Source organism: Rhinolophus ferrumequinum, chromosome 5 (genome assembly GCF_004115265.2).
Source record: "Rhinolophus ferrumequinum isolate MPI-CBG mRhiFer1 chromosome 5, mRhiFer1_v1.p, whole genome shotgun sequence".
In the NCBI taxonomy this organism is placed as follows: domain Eukaryota; kingdom Metazoa; phylum Chordata; class Mammalia; order Chiroptera; family Rhinolophidae; genus Rhinolophus; species Rhinolophus ferrumequinum.
This window is the reverse complement of record NC_046288.1, coordinates 53,796,802-53,816,740: the sequence shown is the minus strand read 5'-3', so window position 1 is coordinate 53,816,740 and position 19,939 is coordinate 53,796,802. Positions and strand designations below refer to the sequence as shown.

Here is a 19,939-nt window from a genome sequence, read left to right as displayed (position 1 = left end):
TCGGGGAAATGTGGTATGTTAGTTGTTTTCAAAACTATTTTTTTCATATAATACTATAATACATATAATAATATAAGGAATGTATTTTAAATCACAACTCAGCATACATAGAAACCCCAGAACATAAACATATAAACACACAAGAGAAATATACATTTCACCCCTGAACAACACAGGGGTTAGGGACACCAACCCCTGCACAGTCGAAAATCCATGTATAACTTTTGACTCCCCCAAGACTCAGTTGTCCCTCAGTATCCATGGGGAATTAGTTCCATAACCCCCTTTGGATGCCAAAATCTGAGGATGTGCAAATTCCTTATCTAAAATGACGTAGAACCATGCATACAATCAGCCCTCAGCATCCACAGATTCCCACCTGGAAAATACTGTTTTCAATCCATGGTTATTGAATCCACAGATACAAAACCCAGAGCTAGGGAAGGCCAACTGTATATTTACTGAAAAAAACCCATGTATATGTGGATCCGCACAGTTCAAACTTGTGTTGTGCAAGGGTCAACAATACATCATAATGTGGGCAGTTCTTACCAAGAATTCATGAAATGTTGAGTTAGTTACAGTAGCAGATAACCTGCAATAACAAAGAACCCTCAATACAAGAACTAAATTCGATAGATTTTTTTTTTTTTTAAATTTCTCACCAGCAGTCCAGCATGGGCGTTCCAGAACTGGCAGGGTCACCACTATCCTCTGCATGTGCCTTCCACCCATGTGTCCAACTTTCACCATTTCTCATCCAGTGGGAAGTGGGGAAAGAATAAGGTTCAAGTGTCCATTTCTTTTCAGGGAGCAACCTACAAGCAGCATTTAACACTTGCACTCACCTCTCAGTGGCCAGAACTTAGATACATAGCTGCTGCTTGCTGCTAAGAAGGCTGAAACAAAAAAAGTGTCTATTTGGACAGAAATGGGACCAGCTAAAACTCAGTTCTATTATATTATAGAAGGGAAAAGGGACATTCAGATTTTGTGGGCAATTAGCAATTTTTGCCATTGTGTCTCCTGCACACTAATATTTTCTCTTCTGTTTCACTGTCTTAGAGGCAAACATTGTTGTGTTCTGTGGAATAAGGAGATGATTAATATGTTATTTTCCCATGTGCACTAATATTGCATTTTGCCTCTAAAAAGAAATGAGAATTTTTATAAGACTTTCCAGTAGGTAAACTTTAAATGAAACATTTCACCAACTCCTGAGGCAAAGAGTTAAGCAAATACCTAATAAGATTAACTTCAAGTTTTGAAGGTGCCTACCACTTTTCAAGTTTCATGATGTTTAACAATTAGTTTAAACTCCAAAGCAATACATATTCTTATGTATTTTCCTTTAAAACTTCACCATCTTCCAGTAAGTATCACTGCATTTTTTTCATCTTGTTCTTTCTTAATTCCCAATTCCTAAAGGTAAACGAATAAGACGACCAGCAACTTTCATCTTTACTCAGAAGAAACTTAGTACATCGAATCATGTTATAGTTAATTAATATCATGAGTCTCTGTTTGCCTTGTGTTTTGAAATATATTTGCCTGATATTTTGTGACCTTACCTTATGCAAATAGGTGGGTACAGGGAGAGTTTAAAACAATCAAAACCAACTTCAGTATACTTTGAAAACAGACTAATAGAACTGTCTTAGTTGAGCAAAATAACAAGCAATTTGTTTTAGCAAATGATAAAATAATTCACCTTTTTTCTATGTGCTTGTCTTATATTTCCAACTTTACCTTTAAACTTTTATAGGCTGCAATAGGCTCTGTGGCTTTGGACAGAGCAAGATCACGTGGAGAGAAACAGTTAGAAGAATATGGAATGGATGTGTTGACAGTAGCATTTTTGGCCATTCTCATCACAGCCCCCATTGGAAGTCTCCTGATTGGTTTGCTGGGCCCCAGGCTTCTCCAGAAAGCTGAACATCAAAATAAAGATGAAGAAGCTCAAGGAGAGACTTCTGTACAAGTTTAGAGGTGAAAAGAGAGAATGCTGATTATAATGGTTAGAAAGCTGTTACCAGAGGCTACTTTTATCCACATGACTATTGAAATATGTAATGTTTAAGCTTAAAATGTAATAGAACCAAAAGTGTAGCTATTCCTTCAAACAGCATTTTTAGCCATTACCATTTCCATGTGTTTTCCTTTAAAACTTCACCATCTTCCAGTAAGTATCACTGCATGTCCAACCTGATCTACCTTCCTTGTTTTTTTCAAATACACTTTCATCACATATCTTAATTTGTATAGGGACATATACACTTTAATGTACTATCATAACTTAAAATTAACATGCTAAAGATCCAGTTCAGAATCCTGTTCTGCTAGCCAACAGCTTGCTGTGACTTATTGTCATAGGGTCATTACTCGTGATCACCTAGCCTCTCATGCCTTAAGTTGGTTTTGGCTTCTCTTTTCTTTTTTGTTCTTAAAAAACCATAATGCAATCCCTCATCAGTTTCTACCCTCACTTTGCCTGTTTATCTGCCTCTTCTCCATTTCTGTCCCTCTTATTGTAACGGATTGATCCCACCAAAATTTCAAAGTTCACAAAGTATCTTCATTGGTTCTTCTTGTGCCTATCTAGATGACAAAAGACCTTAGCCTGTCTCCGAGCGAGCTACACAGGGGCCCATCTGAGTTTGCCTCCCCTAAGTAGTGCCCTGTCCAGCCCTTTCTTATTTGTTTCTTGTGACCCACAGCTTCAGGCTCTCCCTGTTCTCAAGGTGAGGAATAGCTCAATTTCAAATTTTTGTCAACCTCATGAATATCACATTAATTAGGATAAGGTAAGCTGCTACTATAATAAACAAAAAATACAGCACTTAAGAAAATAGAAATTTACTTCCCTCTCCTAAAACTGGCCGACTGGTTGATGCTGACAGGGCTAGTCTGCTCATGAGGTAAGTCAGAGGCCCATGTCTTTTGTCTGGAGGTTCTGCTGCGCCCTAGCTTAGGACACGGCGTGTCTCGTTTCTAGCATTCAGGAAGAAGGAAGAAAGTAAGTCCAAGGCAAGCAATTTATTTTTAAGGAAGTGATATGGAAGTGGACGCATGTCTCCCTTACATTTCGTTGGTGATGACCACGCCAGCTGTGAGGAGGCTAGAAGCACATTCCCATGGGGAAGGAAAGATCAGGTTTGGGAGCCAGCGGTACTGTTGTGTTGGGAGTTACCATCACTTAGGAGCATATTCATGTATTTTAACAAGGGCTTTCCAAAGATAGTACCTTTAACCAAAAGAGTGACTTCCGTGGCAGGAACTTCCTCCATTGTGACATGCCAGCAGAGAAGATACTAGAAGAAAGACTTTCCTGCACAGGTCACACTTTTTCCCACTGATTCAACAGATTGTCTCTGCTTTTGTATATCACTCATAAGTTCCTCTTTACTCTAGGTCAACTCCTGCCTAGTTGCTAGAATAATCATGTTCAAATACAGTTCACAGCTTTTGTCATGTTGTTTATATACCCGAATCATTTAATACTTGTTATATCCCTTCCAAACTCTTTAACCTAGGATTCAAAGTTCTATCTAATCTTGAAGTAGATATTAAATATGTATTAAATGAATGGATTATGAATATTTTAATCCACCAAACTGATCTGCATAAAGCCTATCCACTTGTCTCTTGTCACTAGACTATCATTCCAGCCCCTTCAACCATGACTTTCACCTCTATTCAAAACTAGCTTAATTGTTTTGTTGTTTTACTGGTTCGTTTATTTTATTCTTTAGATTCCACATATGAGATCACATGGTATTTTTCTTTCTCTGTCTGACTTATTTCGCTTAGCATAATACCCTCTAGTTCCATCCATGTTGTTGCGAATGGTAAGATTTCATTTGTTTGAATAGCCAAGTAATATTATATTTATGTACCACTTCTTCTTTCGCCAATTATCTATTGATGGGCACTTAGGTTGCTTCCATACCTTGGCTATTATAAATAATGCTGCAATGAACATAGGGGTGCATGTATCTTTTCAAATTAATGTTTTGGATTTCTTCACATAAACACCCAGAAGTGGAATTGCTGGTCAAAAGGTAGTTCTATTTTTAATTTTTTGAGGAACCTCCATACTGTTTTCCATAGTGGCCGCACCAATCTGCAATCCCACCAACACTGCACCCAGGTTCCCATTTCTCCACATCCTTGCCAACACTTGTTGTTTATTAATTTATGGATGTTGGCCAGTCTGACAGGTGTGAGGTTATATCTCACTGTGGTTTTTATTGGCATTTTCTTGATGATTAGTGACATTGAGCATCTTTTCATATGTCTGTTGGCCATCCGTATCTCCTCTTTGGAGAAACGTCTATGCAAGTTCTCTGCCTCTGCCTATTTGTTAGATTTTTCTTTTTCTTTTTTTTTTTTACCATAGACAGTTTAGTATATACCAAATTTTATGTTACAGTAACACCATTTGATTATTTTTCAGTGAACTCTCAATTGTTGAGGATGCCAAAGCAGTTGCTCAGAGGTTGTAGCACAGGCTGGTGCTTACTTAGCATGTTCAGCATAAAAACTGTCAGCACAGCTGATGTTACAGTGACTATTGAGGCCTTGGCCTGGTGTTATTTCTCCAAACCTGTGTGTTTTCACTGATGAAATGTGAATCTGGACTTAGTTTTTCCTTAACAACAATAAAAAACTTTTAAGGTCATTAAATGTGAATACAATTAGAACACATTGCATGTTAATAGCATACTTATCCACTTATTAAATATTGATGTAAATAACTTTCTATTTTTTAAGATTTTTATTTAACAAATTGTGGGGACAGAGTCCTAGAGAGCAGTTTCCAGGCTCTCGGCCTCACATGGAAAGGTGCTGGCTCGGGTAGTAGATGGCCCGTCAGCTGTGGCTAGTTGGCCGTCAGCTGTAACCAGTTAGCTAATTAGCCACTGATGTAACCGCCGTGGCCGTGTTGATTGGGGAATCAGTGGGTTGGCAGGCAGAGAAGCGGACAGCAGGTTGCGGATTATGTGGATCCAGCCTCTAGTGAAACTATAGTGACGCCAGTGAGAGGATAGTGGTATGACTCCCCTATCTATGGCTCCGTGGGTGTTCCTTTTTGGCCTAGTCACATCCTGCGTTCTTATGTGAGGAACGGGAGCAGAGACCCCGCAGGTCGCCTCGCACGACAAATGGTGCGGCAAGCAGGGTCTCCCGCACGACACAAATATAGCTAACATACAACATTATATCAGTTTTAGGTGTACATCATAGTTGTTCAACGTTTATATACTTGTATCATATTATCATATTCAAACTGCTTAAACAAAATACAAACTCTTAAAGGAAGTCAGATAAAAAAAGACATTACAAATGAAGAGAACCTGTGCAAATGTTGTTATGCTTGATGGTGTTACAGAAGTCTCTTAACCTACCCTCATTATTTTTTTCTTTTTTCATTTTGCTGTTCCGATTGCATGTTTTCTGCCACATTGTCTTCCAAATCATTGATTTGATCCTTTGCTGCATCTAGTCTGTGAATTGAGGACAGCTGCAACCAGTACTGGGTCTCCGGTAGCTCCGCAAAAAGCCAGGTCACCCTGAGGCCTGTTGCCATAAGTTTCAGCTGCAGATAAAGCCCTGTGAGATACAGAGATGCGTGAGGCAGGGTCTGAGTGAATCGAGTGGAGCAGCAGAGTTCACCAGACCAATCAGATTCAGATTTAGCCGTAAGCATAGGGGGCGGGCTCAACACAGGAAAGACCGTGCCCGCCTGCCAGCTGCATAGGAGGAGGACCCCACATGGAAAATAGCAACTATCTTCCAACCCTTGCCCGAAGCCACACACCTTAGTCTGCTCCCTGTATGCCTACAATGTCCTCTGAAGCACTCTCCCTCCGTTTGCTCCCAGGGTGAGTACCTGCAATCGAGTGGGTCTGTGCGCGGTTCAAGAGGTTGTCTGGGTTTCCCAAGGCCTCCTGTCCCAGCCAGATTGTCAGAATCCCCATCATTTTTCACAGCCAGGTGTTGTGGAGGCTGTATTTCCCAACACCAGTACTCTGGGCTGGAGAGCCTGGAGTGGAAACGGGGTTCCTTGCTCCTCCAGGTGGAACTTCTGTGGCGAAACTATCTCTCCCAATTTTGATCTGGAGGTTTGGGGCTGGACCGTTTCACATCTCCGCCCCTCCTACCAGATGGTTCTCCAGATTGACTGTTCTATAATTTAGTTGTAATTTTGATGTGTTCATGGGATGAGGCAAGCACAGCGTTTATCTACTCCACCATCTTGGATCCTTCCAGCTTAATTTATCTTAAGCTAACATAATAAGAAGCCATAACAGGTTTCATTTAAATAATATATCAGCCTGACTCTATGATAGTTTATTCCCTTCGTGTGCATATTCTCTATTTGCACTGGATTAATTTATACCAAAATTCAGATGTTTGAAATTGAATTCATTGATTAGATACACATTTGTGCTAGCACCATAAACCTAATGCTCATCTGGTTTTCTACTTTCAAAGGCTCTGAAGCTAGATTCATTCAACAAATATTCATTGAAAGCCTTTGGTGGTCCAGACACATCATCAAGACTAATATTTCTGTCCTTAGGGATCTGACAGTCCGATAGAGGAGACAGACAATTAAACAATGACTGCAAAACAGTATAAGTGCTATTATACAGGAAGTGCAAGGGTGTTGGGGAGCTCATAGCAGGAGCACCTAACCGGTCCAGAGGGTGATGCAGCTTAGGCACAACTTCAGAGAAAGTAGGGTCTTAGCTAGGAGGTGGGGGATGATTAGGACTTAGACAGCAAAAGGCACGTGGAGTGGGAGGATGTTGCAATTCATGCTGGTTCCCATGTTCACCAGTAGTTTTTCTCCATGCAAAAGGCTTTGAATACTTATCACATACAAAAATACAGTTAGTATAAATAAATGAGAATGTTGCTATACATATTCGAAGCCCCAAAGGAGAATTAGAAATGGAAATTCACAGAGTTCAGAAATAATTGAAGAGCCCTGTGGGGACAGAGCCAGCAGTGCAGTTTCCAGGCTCTCAGCCTCACGTGGAAAGGTGCTGGCCCAGGTAGTAAATGGCCATCAACTGTGATTGGATGGCCATCAGCTGTGGCTAGTTGTCCGTCAGCTGTAACCAGTGAGCCATTGACCACTGATGTAACTGCCGTGGCTACGACAGCAGCAAATGGGGGCTAGCAAGAAGATGGTGGCTGAGCCAGCAAGAGCAGATTGCAGTTAGCAAGTGAGGTTGGATGGCAGAGAGAAGAGGACTGCAGGTTCTGGTTAGTGTGGCTCCTGCTTCCTGTGTCTCCAACCCAGCCGCCAGCGAAAATATAGTGGTATGACTCCCCTATCTATGGCTCCGTGGGTGTTCCTTTTTGGCCTCAGAACCATGTCCTGCGTTCTTATGCGGGGTTCGGGACTAGTGACCCCACATGACGTCCCATAGGCCACTCCGCATGACAAGCCCATTAAGCCACTGCCAGTAGTCTGTTCCATTTTTGTAGAGCATGCAACAAGTTCTTTCCTACCTCTCCTCAGTGGACAGCCATCATCTAAATCTCTATGACTGTCTGTCTAGTATTGGGCTCTGCAGGGCTCACCATGTGAAGTCTCAGGTTTGTTACCACCTTGTAAGTGACAGCCTTTGGCTTGGTTGGTGATCTCCAAGTTAACTAGGTAAAGAATATTAACTCAGGCCAACCAAACTTACCTCATCCCAAACACAGATAGAAACAATTGCTCCTACATTTGAGTCCCTGAAAGAGGGGTGTATGCACCCTATAAGTACTTCTGTCAGAGCACTCATAACCCTTTTTTTTCAGTTTGTTTTACATGTTTGTCTCCTATTGAATCAGCTAATTAGGGGTGGGAGCCTTGTCTTGGTCATCTTTGAATCCTCAGCACTTTGCACAAGGCATGGAACACAGTAGGCATTTGATAAATGTTTATTGACTGATTCAATGAGGGGATCCTCTTCCAGTGTAGAAAATTACCTGCCACATAACAGTTCAGACCTTAGTCTGTTATAAGAAAATACCATAGACTGAGTGACTTAAACAATAGACATGTATTTTCTCACAGTTCTGGAGGCTGGAAGTCCAACATGAGGGTAGGTGCCAGTATGATTGAGCTCTCTTCCTGGCTTGTGGATGGCCTCCTTCTCTTTGGGTGCTCACATGGTGGGGGAAGAGACGGGGATGGGAAAGCATGCAAGCTCTCTGGTGTCTCTTCTTATAAGGGTACTAATCCCTTCATGATGGCTCTACCCTTATGACCTCATCTAAACCTAATCACCTCCCAGAGACCCCATCTCCACATACCATCACATTGGGGATTAGGGCTTCAACATATCAATTGTCTGGGGGTGATATTTTTCTTTCACTTTACTTTTTAAAATTCTATTGATTTATCACCTGATTAAAGCATGGGATATTTAACAGTATTTTACATAGTATTTTTACATAGAAAATTTTACATAGCATTTCATATTATATAATTCTGCTTATTCTTTCAAAAATGTATACATCCATTGGGCAAGGAATGCTTTTTTTAAATTGCCAATATTAAATGCACTTAATCATCATGTATAAGTTAAACAAAAGCAGTTATTAATTTTTAGGCATTTTAATTAGGTAAAACATATGTCTAAGGATGGGGGCAGAGTATGGAACACAGCTCATTCCAGGGCAGGTTTGTCATATTTCCAAAGACGGTGCTAAACAAACACTGTAAATTCTTGTTCTTCAATGCCCTTTTTTCCCTAGGGTCAGTACCCTCCATCTCCCCTCTGAGAAGTATTTTTTTTACATAGATTGATTAGGTTGCAGCTCTTTAAGTTATTTTTCACATTCCAGTGTTTTTCTCTTTGGTAACCTTGATTGTCCTTAATATTTCCTGAGCCATACATTTGCAAATAACCTCATCCAGTGCATTCTTTAAAAATAGTATTGGTTATTTTTTTATGATTACAAAATAATATATTTTAATTGCAGAAAATTTAGAACACAGAAAAGTACAAGGAAGAAAACTGAAACTACTAGTACTTAATGTAAACACCCATTTTAGTTTGATTCTTTTAAATTTTACTCCTGCAGTTCTGAGGGATGTCTTATTTTCAGAAAGATATATCATCCACTGAATTAGTTGGGTGAAAGGTAACATAAATACATTTGACTTCTGTGATGATATATAGACTGATAAATTTTTCTGGTATAATAATAAATGCTAAGTCTTCCAAAAATTATTTGTTCACCTGGTAGTATTCAAATATTCATTTTGTAATGAATAAAACAGAAATAACCCTGCCATCATGCAGGTTATGTTCTAAATCCATCCATTCACTCATTCAGAGCCGTGCATTATGCTCCCGTGTTTCCCCGAAAGTAAGACCTAGCCACGTCATCAGCTCTAATGCATCTTTTGGAGCAAAAATTAATATAAGACCTGGTCTTAGTTTAATATAAGACTGGGTATAATATAATATAATACTGGGTCTTATATTAATTTTTGCTCCAAAAGATGCATTAGAGCTGATGGGCTGGCTAGGTCTTATTTTCGGGGAAACACGGTAGCTAGTGGAGAATACAATGATAAACAAGGTATTTAAGGGCTCTGTTTTCAATGGAACTTAAATTCTAGTGGGTAGTTGACACTGGGGAATAGAACTGTGAATCAGACAGGATACCTGTCTTCAAGAACCTTACAAGGAAGTAAGATATGCACAAATAGCTGTAATCCAAATGAATGATTCAAAAGTGTTCTCAGGTAGGAGCATTTCTTAGAGGAGGTGAGACTTGAATTGGACCTCCAAGAGTGGATGTGATTTGGATTGATAAAGCAAATTAGTGAGAAATAAGACTGGAAGAGAAAATTGGCACTTATACACCAAATAGATCATTGGCTACATTTCTCTTTATTGAATGAATTCAGAAGTGCAGAACCATTTATGTAGAAGACATTTTAAAAATTGTTTTCCTCATATCAAATGCTGTCATGAATTAGGTTCTCCTTGTTCCTCAAAAGTTTTTGGCTTTCAGTGGCATTGTTGCAAATATAACTGATACAATTATTTTTAAGTTACTATTACTATTATTTTTTTACAAGAAAAGTCATCAGATGTTTCTTTAGATGTTTTTTAAACCATCATTAAATTTTCATCATATTGTCTTTAAATAAATGAAGGACATTATTTTTTTTTAAATTTTTCAGAGTATTATATTTGTGTATGAATAATTATATAGTTCTGTGTGACGTGTGGGAATTGCTTATGCCATTTTGGGAGTGAGTAATCTCACACATTTCAGTTGAGTAATTCAAATTGAGTATGGCCTGAGCCCTCTGACTTGGTGAAAATTACAAAACTCCATTTGTTGATGTGCCCTCCATCTTCCTTAGATGGTCCCTAAAGCACTTAACCTCCAGCAGGTCATTGCATGTGGGGCACAGAACAGTGCCCTGGAGGCCGTGACACTCCTCGCAAAGGTCCTCTTTCCCAACTCTTTTATCCACCTTCGCAGCATCCTTGTGGATCTACCTGCTCTTTCCTTCCCCACCATGAGAACAAAGCATTTCCTTAAGCCTATAATCACAAAAATACCTTGTCTACTCCTAAAACTAGGTAGTAAATAGCTTTCAAACTTTGCTGAGACGTGTACGCCATGCTGATGGTGGGAGGGGCTTGCAATAAAAAAATGTTTTTTTCTGTCACCCAAGAAAGAGTTGTAATTTGAATAAGATCTGAAATGATAAATAAGAAAGGGAGAAAGAGAACATTCCCAATAGAATAACTTTAGGAAAACACATGGATGCAAAAGGGAATACAGTGTATGCAAGAGTAAAAGTTGTTAGGAGTATCAGGAGAAAAATTAGGTGGAAAAGGGCAGTTTATCTTTCTAAGAAGTTTTGACTTTCCTCCAATAAGTTATTTTAGTCTATATTTTAGGAAGCTTGGAGATTCTGTTAGAGGAACCTTAAGGACCGCCTTTGGGACTGAGAACCCAAAGCTTGAAGGGCTCCCCTTCAGTCAGAGCAACTATGCTTTCATTTGTTTCATCTAAAGGTTCCTACATAAGATTTCATGTGGAAAAAAACAAAGGTTTATACTGATAACAGGATTTTGAGTATTTACTTCGTACCAAGCCCTGTTCCAATTACTTGCCATGTATCAATTCATTTATTCTCACCACAGATAAGAAAATCCAAACTCAAGGAGATTATGTGTTTGCCTCTGGTGCCATAGTTATAAAGTGGCAGTGCTGAACTTTAAGCCCAGACAGTCTTGATCCCAGAGATTATGCTCTTTTATGATTATACTATATTTAAGCTGACTTAAGAAGAAACATGATCTGACTTTCGACAAGTTGGTTTTGGCACATGCAGCCCCTGGCACTGCTTTTTGGCCAAAGGGCTCTGTGATGTCAACACTGTGCCTGAACTTTTACAACCCAATAGGTTAATATTCAGAAAAGACGTTGAATAAGGTTGAATAGACGGGAAATATACCAGGCGGTCCAGGGGAACCCTAATAGCCTTGTGTCCCTAGGCAGTTGCGGCCACAACGTCACTTAAACGTGCCTTCGCCACTAGCCCCGCCCCACCGCCCTCAGCCCCTGCCAGGCCCCGCCCCGCCATCAGCGGCCCCGCCCCGGCCCCGCCCCACCACCCTCAGCAGAGCTAGCGGCCCCCATCCTGGCCTGGGCAGCTCTCGCGGAGGTCGTGTCCTGGCGGTTTTTGCCTCAGAGGGTGCGTGGTCTACGCGGCGGTTGCTGAGCAGCAGGGCGGCTCCCGGAGCAGCAGGTGATGCTAAAGGAATTGTAGGTACGGTCCATTTTTCTCAACTCTCCCTTTCCAGACCCTTGGACACTAGCCCCTCATCTCCCCGGTCGTTTCTTTTTCCAATAACCCCCAGGAACGCCTTTCCTCCCTCGTCAGTTCAAGGAAGCAAGACGCTGGGGAAACAGCCACAGACCTTTTTCTCTCGTATCTCTGACTCTTTTCTTTACTCCCGCATCCCACATCTCTTCATTATTCTCTCCCTCTTGTTTCTGTCTCATTTTACAGATACTTGCAAGTAAGAAAGAAGAGATCTGTCAGTCAAGACTGACTGCAAAATTAATTTTATTAAGTGCAGACTATTGTTCAAATGGTGAATATCTGCAAGTGAACCTTCACATGCTCCAGTGATTGGAGATGTGTTCCAGGAAGGGTCCCCCTCTGGGGAAGGCCCCCCTCCCTCGTTGCACACCCCTCATCCCCGTCTATTTCTGTCGGCTTTATCGCAGTGGACAAGCACTGTGGACCCATGCTTTTGAACGATTCAGGACAGTTGCTGCACATGTGCCATGTGTTAGGCACATCATTCAGGAGTCCTTATAAGGGCTCTGCAGGCCCATACCAGGCCCCTGACCTCCCTCTAGGTGTGTCCTATCGCCTATGAAAGATCAGATGGAGAGTGGTAATTGGCCTGAGTGTCACTGAGGGGGCCACCAACCCACTCTTTGGTAGGGGAAAGTAAAAGTGCAGGGAAAAAGTAAAACAGTGTGAAGTGAGAGACTGGGGGAATGGTTACTTTACACTGATTGGTTAGGGAAGGCCTCGCTGAAGAACTGACATTTATGCTGAGACCTCAGTGGTATAAAAAAGCCAACCATGGAAATATTTGGAATCAGAACATTGTGGAGAAAGAGAACTCCAATTGCAAAAGCCCTAAGGTAGGAAAGAACGTGGCTTTTTCAAGGAACATCATAAAGACTGCTGGAGCTGGACCGTAGAGAAAGTGGTACAAGATAAGCTTGGAGAGAAGTCAAGGCCAAATCTTGTAGGGCTTTGATTAGGCCACGGGGATCTACCCATTTAATAAGTTTGGAATTTATTTTAAGTGGATAAGAAACTAGTAGGAGTTTTTTTAAGTGAGAGATAGAATCTGATTTACATTGTAAAAAGGTTTGGTCCACCTGTTAAGTGGTGAATGGATTGTAAGAATTGGTGAGCAAGATTAGTAGCAGAAGACAATTGCAGTAATCCAGGAAGGCATGACAGTAGTTTGGGATAAAATGGTACGTATATAGAAGTGAAGGGAAGTGAGATAGATATACTGGAAGGCAGGGCCTACAGATTTGATGTTTTGAATATAGGGGTGAAAAAAAAGAGAGGCAAGAGCTTGAGTAAGTGGTTGTGCCATTTACCAAATGGAAAAGACTGGGGAAGAAAATGTTTGGGGGTGGGAGGAGATATTTGTTTTATTCACCTTAAGTTTGATATGCCTATTGGAAATCTAAAGTAAATTCTGAGTTCTATGTAAGGGACCAAAGGTACGAAGTTGAGAGTCATTAGCATGTAGAAAAAACTAGGGAAAGTGTGTTCACAAACAGCATTCCAGTGATTAGATGTAAAGCAGAGGAAAAGCAGTACACAAAGGAAATGAAGGAGTAGCCGGTGAAGTAGGATGTAAACCCAGAGTGTGGTGACTTAAAAACTAACATAACAAAGCATAGCCAATGGTATTGAAACATGCTCAGAGCAATATAAAGAGATCTGACTATGGGATTTTGGCAACAGATAGTAGTCCTGTGTCTTAACAAGCACGATGAAAAGCAAATGTGATGGGAAGAAATGGTTGTAGCAGTATAGACATCTTAAGATATTTTCCTATGAAGAAGAGTGAAAATGGAGGTAATAGAGAAATATATGGGGTCAAAGCAAGATTCTTAAAGATGGAGATACTTATGTTTATTTTTAGGCTAATGAAATGGTCCAGTTCAGAGGGGAAAAAATTATAGTGTAAGAGAGAATGTGTGTATTTTAGAAGTGAGAAATATTTTGGGAAAACGAGGGGTGGGATCCAGGGAATATGTAGAAATGTTGTGTTAGGAACATGAACATAAAATTTATAGTAGTGGGAAGAAAGGCAGTGGGTATAGGTAGAGATGCAGATACATGGCTATATCAAATATTTGATGAATGCCTGGATTCAGTAATGAGAAGGTAAGAGTTTCTGCCTGATATTGGTTCTTTTTTTTTTTTTTCAATGAAGTATAAAGTCTGAGGCAAGATCAGTAAGAGGAGAGGAGTAATGTTTGGATAAGGGGCGAAGAGAAGGTAGAAAATAATCATCTTGAAGAATAAACATCAGTCATACCTGTCTTAATCTGTTCGGGCTTCTATAACAGAAATAGACTGGTGGCTTATAAACAGAATTTCTTTCTCATAGTTCTAGAAGCTGGAAAGTCCAAGATCAAGGTACTGACAAATTTGGTGTCTGGTGAAGGCCCGATTCCTGTTTGTAGTTGGCTAAAATGGGCAAGGGAGCTCCCAGGGTCCCTTTTATAAGAGCACTAAGTCCTCATGACCTAATCACATACCAAAGCCCTACCTCCCAATACCATCACATTGGTGATTAGGATTTCAACATGTGGATTTTAAGGTGATACAAAGAGTCTACAGCAATATTAGAGAAGCATAGTAGCATAGCTGGGCAGGATTGAGTGGCCATTTGAGATTGTGGTCTTGTGAGGGGGTGGCTGAGAGAGGGTGGAAGAAAAGATCATATGAGCCAAAGAGACCAAGGAACTGAAAGACCAGAATGTTGGATGGGGAGACTACCTGGGGATTAGTGGTTAAATTAGTACGTAGTTAAACAATTCCTTGAACTCAGATAGTCTGACTTTCCAACTCAGGGTTACCATTTTACTGAGAAATGGTTCAGAGTATTACTCTTTTGTGCCACCAGCTTTCTAGATAACATTAAAAAATTATGGCCTGATTTTTAAAAAAAATTTTTTTTTGGTCCACATGTCCAAATTCTAGACTTTTGTAAGCTCTAACTTCTGTTTCTCTTGTTCGCTATAGTATTTACTTGTTACATTTTTTTTTGGCTTGTCTTTCTTTGTATTTTTTTTAAACCACTTTTATCAATATATATTTACTGAAGTACAAAGCCTACCTCTTAAATGGTAAAAGAAAGACGAAAAATGAAATTTGGAAATCTTGTTGCCTATAAAGCTGGGATGACCAGTAACAAGGAGACCTGTATCATTCTAATAACTATAACAATAGACAGTATGTGGCTAGCCCTTGACATTTTGTGCTATGCTTTTATTTTCTCTTACCTCATTTGATTTTGTAACTGCCTTTTTCAGATGAGGAAACAGAGAGGTTAAGGGTCTTGAACAAGGACACATACCTAGTAAGTGGCAGAATTGTTAACCACAGTATTCTAGCAGTGCCCCATATTTTCTCTGCAGAAGTTTGCCTCTTCTCTTCTTATACTTCATTATATCCAAAGTGATAGCAAAGGAAAACTCTGCCAGGTAGAAAGTAATAGCTGGCTGGAGGTCTCTAATAGTGCAGAAACTTTTTGTATGTGTTTAAAATCCAGCAGTTAATGTGATTAAATATTTATCTACCATCTACTGTGTTAGGTCATTCGAAGAACCCAGAAATGATTGTGAAATCAGCACTGATGTCATCTGGTAGGGATATAGATGGAAATGCGAGTCGCTATGAAGCACTTCTTGGACCCTCTCCCACATACCATATGCGCTTCCACAATGTTTTGTATCAACAAAATTCTATGTACAGAGGAGAATATAGTGCCAGTTATGTACTCAACTCTCAATGAGCATTTGTCAAATAAAGGATGATACTTAAGCATTTATAATATTGGGGTGCATGCTGTGATAGGGGGTGGGCACTATGATAAGAATGCATAAATACTGAAGGGAGCTTCTGCAAGAATGACTTCTAATCTGATAATAGAGTTATCTGGGCAAAAAGCAGGGGAGTGGGGTTGGAAGGCAGCATACCGAATGTGTAAAGTCTCGGAGATGTGAGGCATTGCAAGTTTGAAGAACTAAATTTTACTTGTGGCTGAATAGCATGCCAAGTAAAGAATGAGGAGATAGGCAGAAACCATGTTAGCCTTTATTACAAAGCTGAGTTTAAGGAGTTTGGATGTTTTTCTTCTGTGGAAAGCCATTAAGGAATATTGAGCAGGAAGTTGCCATAATCACCCTACATTTTAGAAGTTTACTGTGCATTCTGGAAATTACAATGGGGAGGGCCAAGACTGGAGGTGGGGAGAACAATTGGAAGGCCATTACAATGTTTGGTGTGGTGGGGGGTAGGGGGGGTAGGCAGTGCTTTGTGGTGGCAATCCATATGGTGAAAAGAAGACAACAGTTTTAAATATTTGTAAGCTTATATTAACATGATTTAGTAACTCACTGGATGTCAGCAGGGAAGAAGGCAGGAGAAAGAATGACTCCTAGTTTCTGTAAAAATTTGAGCAAATAAATAGATAGTGGTTTCATTCTGTGAGATAGAAAATTCTCTGAAGAAGGAGTAAATTAGGTGGGGAAAGGTATTGAATTCAGTTGTGCATGTACTGAGGTTACGATGCTTATAAAGAAAATCAGATAGAGATATCCAATATGTAGTTGAATATGCTAGTTAGAATCTCAGTAGAGCTTCTCTAGGCCAGACTCATCAGCATGCTGGTCATAATTGGAGCCACAGGGCACAGGGCAGAATCCTTAGGAACCCCAACATTTCAGGGATAGATAGAGGAAAAGAGGCCTGTAAAGAAGACCAAGAAAGGACAACCAGACAGATAGAAGGATGATAGAGCAAGTGACAAAATGATGTATAATTCAAAAGGGGAAGATGACTTCCTGTTTTGTGGTGTACCTTGCAGGAAGCTTTGCTTGGAATGATGTTTAAGCAATAGATACCATTTACAAAGAAGAGATGCAGTGGTAAGGTATTCTAAGCAACTAAAACAAATAATGGGAGAACAATTAATAGTTTAATTTGACTGAAATGTAGAGTCAAGAGAACTATAGAGAAAACTGACAATATAGTTTTATGCCATGTTGTGGAAAACCTTGGATTCTGGGTAGGTTGGTAACTTGATTCCATAGGTGAGAAAAACCATTGTGTTTGGAAAACAGGAATATGAAACATACTCTGAACCCTGGAATAGCTTATTATTGGGGAATACTGTATTGTGGAAACACGATCTAGTTACCTGAAAAGAATAAAAATATAAGGTAATATGTTTTTAATGAGAACAAACAATACTGTAGAAATTTTAGCAGTAGCAAAGCCAATTTGAATTGTAGAAGTAGTTTAGCCCAGATTTCTATTGCCGTGATTAAATAATAATGACAGCTAGTTATTATCTTTTTTAAAAACTGATCTAATTTGAATGCTCTTTATAAAGAATATTCTCTTTGTGGGTATAACTCTCAAATTTATTTGTTCAAGAACACTTATACTGTAGTTGTTTTTACTTGATGATCTTTGATGTAAACTCAAAAAGAAAAAGTGTCTGAAAGGCAGCCGTAGCTCCAAAGATTCTAAAGCAATAAATACTCATGAACATAGATATTGATGCATTTGCTTTACCTAACATTCATTTAATATATGTTAACTGTCTAGTATGTGTCAGTGATGTATAGTGGCTAAAGGCATGTGATATATACTGAAACACGCCTGAATTCGAAGTCCAGTTCTGCCACTTTCAATGGAAGGAAAAAAGTTTGTCTCACTCAGAATAGTTTATTCTTAACTCAATATGCATTATGACTTTTGAAAATATCAGTTATTATATATCCAATTGTTAATGCTACTGTCAAATTTAATTGCTGTTTCTAAAAATCTATAGTTAGATGGCAGGGGCATATGAAGAATGATTTTGAAGTATTTAGTTAAGCCACAAAGTGAATCATCCACAGTTAGAAGACTAAGAATTGGTCATAAATTTTTGCTGAATAATGATGTGGTGTAGTCACTAGATGTCACCATTGCACAACATTGCTCCAAAAGGATAACCCCTCAATACAGTATACAGTTCAAGAACACATGGCAGGGAAAAACAAAAAGTGTTCCTATTAAGTGATATACATATATATATACATGATATTTAATAAGATATGAAGTTCCCAACAGCGTGTTTTGGTATTCTTTCACCCTGTTTCTTAGTAGGTCCATAAGAGAATGGAAGCATAGACAAGACTGATGAAGGCCTTAGATCACCTGACATCCTTCCTCCCTACCCCATTTTATAGGTTTGTAATCGAGGTACAGGGAGGTAAAGTGACAAGAAGTTTACTCAATATTATATAGCAAATTAAAAGCAAAGAGCTTAGTTTGCCCAACTCTTTTTATATACCACACTGTCCATTATTAATATGTACAAAGAGACATTCTAATAAAACCAAGTGAAAATAGAACCTCTAAACCCATCAAAATTTTTCACGACTTTCAAAGCAAAGCTTAACGATATAATGATCATGGTGCATATTTCTAATAAAAATTGTCAGTTGAATAGCATAGCTTTTGCTGTGAATTATACAACCATCTCACTTTATTCTCATAATAGTAAGATATGTATGTATGTATGTATGTATGTATTTATACTCTGCTTCATTCCAAAAAGGATTTTAAGAAGCTTATTGAAATAATTATAGCATAAAAATTAAAAACTTTTTATGAGGTGATCATAAATGTAGGCTACTGCTATGAAGCTTTCTTTTTGTTAGTATACAAAAGCACGCCACAATTTCCAGTAAACTTAGATTTAGTTGGCTATTCTCAAATTTGATTCTGCTTTCTCTAGCTATGAACATGAAACAAGAAAAGTAAATGGTACTATGTCCATTAAAAGATGATGAGATACTGTCATTTACCCGAGAGCATACAACGAGTATATTTCTGATTTCAAAGCCCTCATTCTTTCCATTATGCCAGCTATCCGAACAATCTAATAGAGGACTCCTAACAGATACAGTCACTGTAACCCTTAAATTGCTGGATTTCCACAATTACTTCTGAGTTATACAAGTAGGCTTTTGCTTATATCAAGTTTATTTCAAATAATTGCACGGAAATGTTAAGAAGATATTTATCAAGAAGTTGACCCCTTAAAATGAGTTATTAAGAGAAAGATAAAATTTATGAGTTCAGTTTATCTTCATTTTAAATTTAAAAATTTATATTATATTAAGGAAATTGGTATTTAAAAAATTAGTCAGATAAGAGAAAGAGAAGTGTCCAGGGGAATAGAGAAGTCCAAAGGGAAAGAGATAAGGAGATATCTAGAGTGAAGAAGAAAGCAGATAGGCACAGTATTAAAAAAGAGGGTAATGGGTAATAGGGAGAGAGCTAAGGCCCATATATTCTACCGAGCCTGCTTCTGATCCCTACATTACTCAAGTATCTGTTTTGTCTTTTTCAACTTCCTCCATTAAAATTGTGCCAAAAATCCATCTTAGCCAGAGTCCTAGTTCTTCAAAATGTCGACTCTTTAAATTTTTGTTCTATAGGAGGAGAATCTTTTTCTAAGTTGTCCTGTTGATTCCTTATATGTCTTTGCAGCCTAATTATTAAGGATCTTATTCATTCTATAATTTGCTTCCTTTTTATTAATGTATTTGAAAAACCTATTCTTGGTGTTAGAGTCTCTTACTCTTCTACCAAAGATGCCTTTCTTGTTAACCATGTTTTGTTGTCATTTTGAGTATCTGGCATTTTTGTTCTCAGTTCACTCAATGTTTATTCCACAAATATTTGTTGAGTGCTTAGCTGTACTAGGTACTATGTAGATAAAGAGTAAAACCAGATATAATCCCTCCTCTGAGGGAGCACACAGGTTTGTAGTTCCATTGAGATGGAATAAACTTACTACAACCTGTTTTCCACTGTTCACAACCAAAAACTCTGGATAAATGCAAAGAGCAACTACCTGGGGACTCAAAAGTAAACAAAAGCAGGTGGACTGTGAAAGAGTCAAAACTACAGGGATGGATTTCTCTTGCGCTTGCATCTTTGAGCTGAAGACAGGCCCTAGTCATGCAACTGTTTAAGGACAGCACAGAAGGCCAAAACTACAATAGAAAACCTATTTTTATGGCCTGAAAATCTAGGAAAAGTTTTTGTCCA

General features: G+C 39.0%; 2 protein-coding genes across 8 annotated transcripts in view; both read left to right on the top strand.

The window, feature by feature from the left end:
- Positions 1-19,939, top strand: part of SLC9B2 (solute carrier family 9 member B2) — a 64,860-nt gene that overhangs the window by 39,008 nt on the left and 5,913 nt on the right. For 4 of the 7 annotated variants that reach the window (XM_033105627.1, XM_033105626.1, XM_033105630.1 and 1 more), the window contains one exon: positions 1,766-3,830. In XM_033105627.1, coding sequence (XP_032961518.1) covers positions 1,766-1,987 — 222 coding nt within the window. In that variant the 3' untranslated portion in view covers positions 1,988-3,830. Of the gene's footprint in view, positions 1-1,765; positions 3,831-19,939 lie in introns of those variants that run through there. The other 3 variants (XR_004422988.1, XM_033105629.1, XM_033105628.1) reach the window with 1 other exon arrangement.
- Positions 11,687-19,939, top strand: part of SLC9B1 (solute carrier family 9 member B1) — a 62,655-nt gene continuing 54,402 nt past the window's right edge. The window contains exon 1 of the mRNA XM_033105637.1: positions 11,687-11,815. The gene's annotated coding sequence lies outside the window, so the exon portion shown is untranslated. The remainder of the gene's footprint in view (positions 11,816-19,939) is intronic.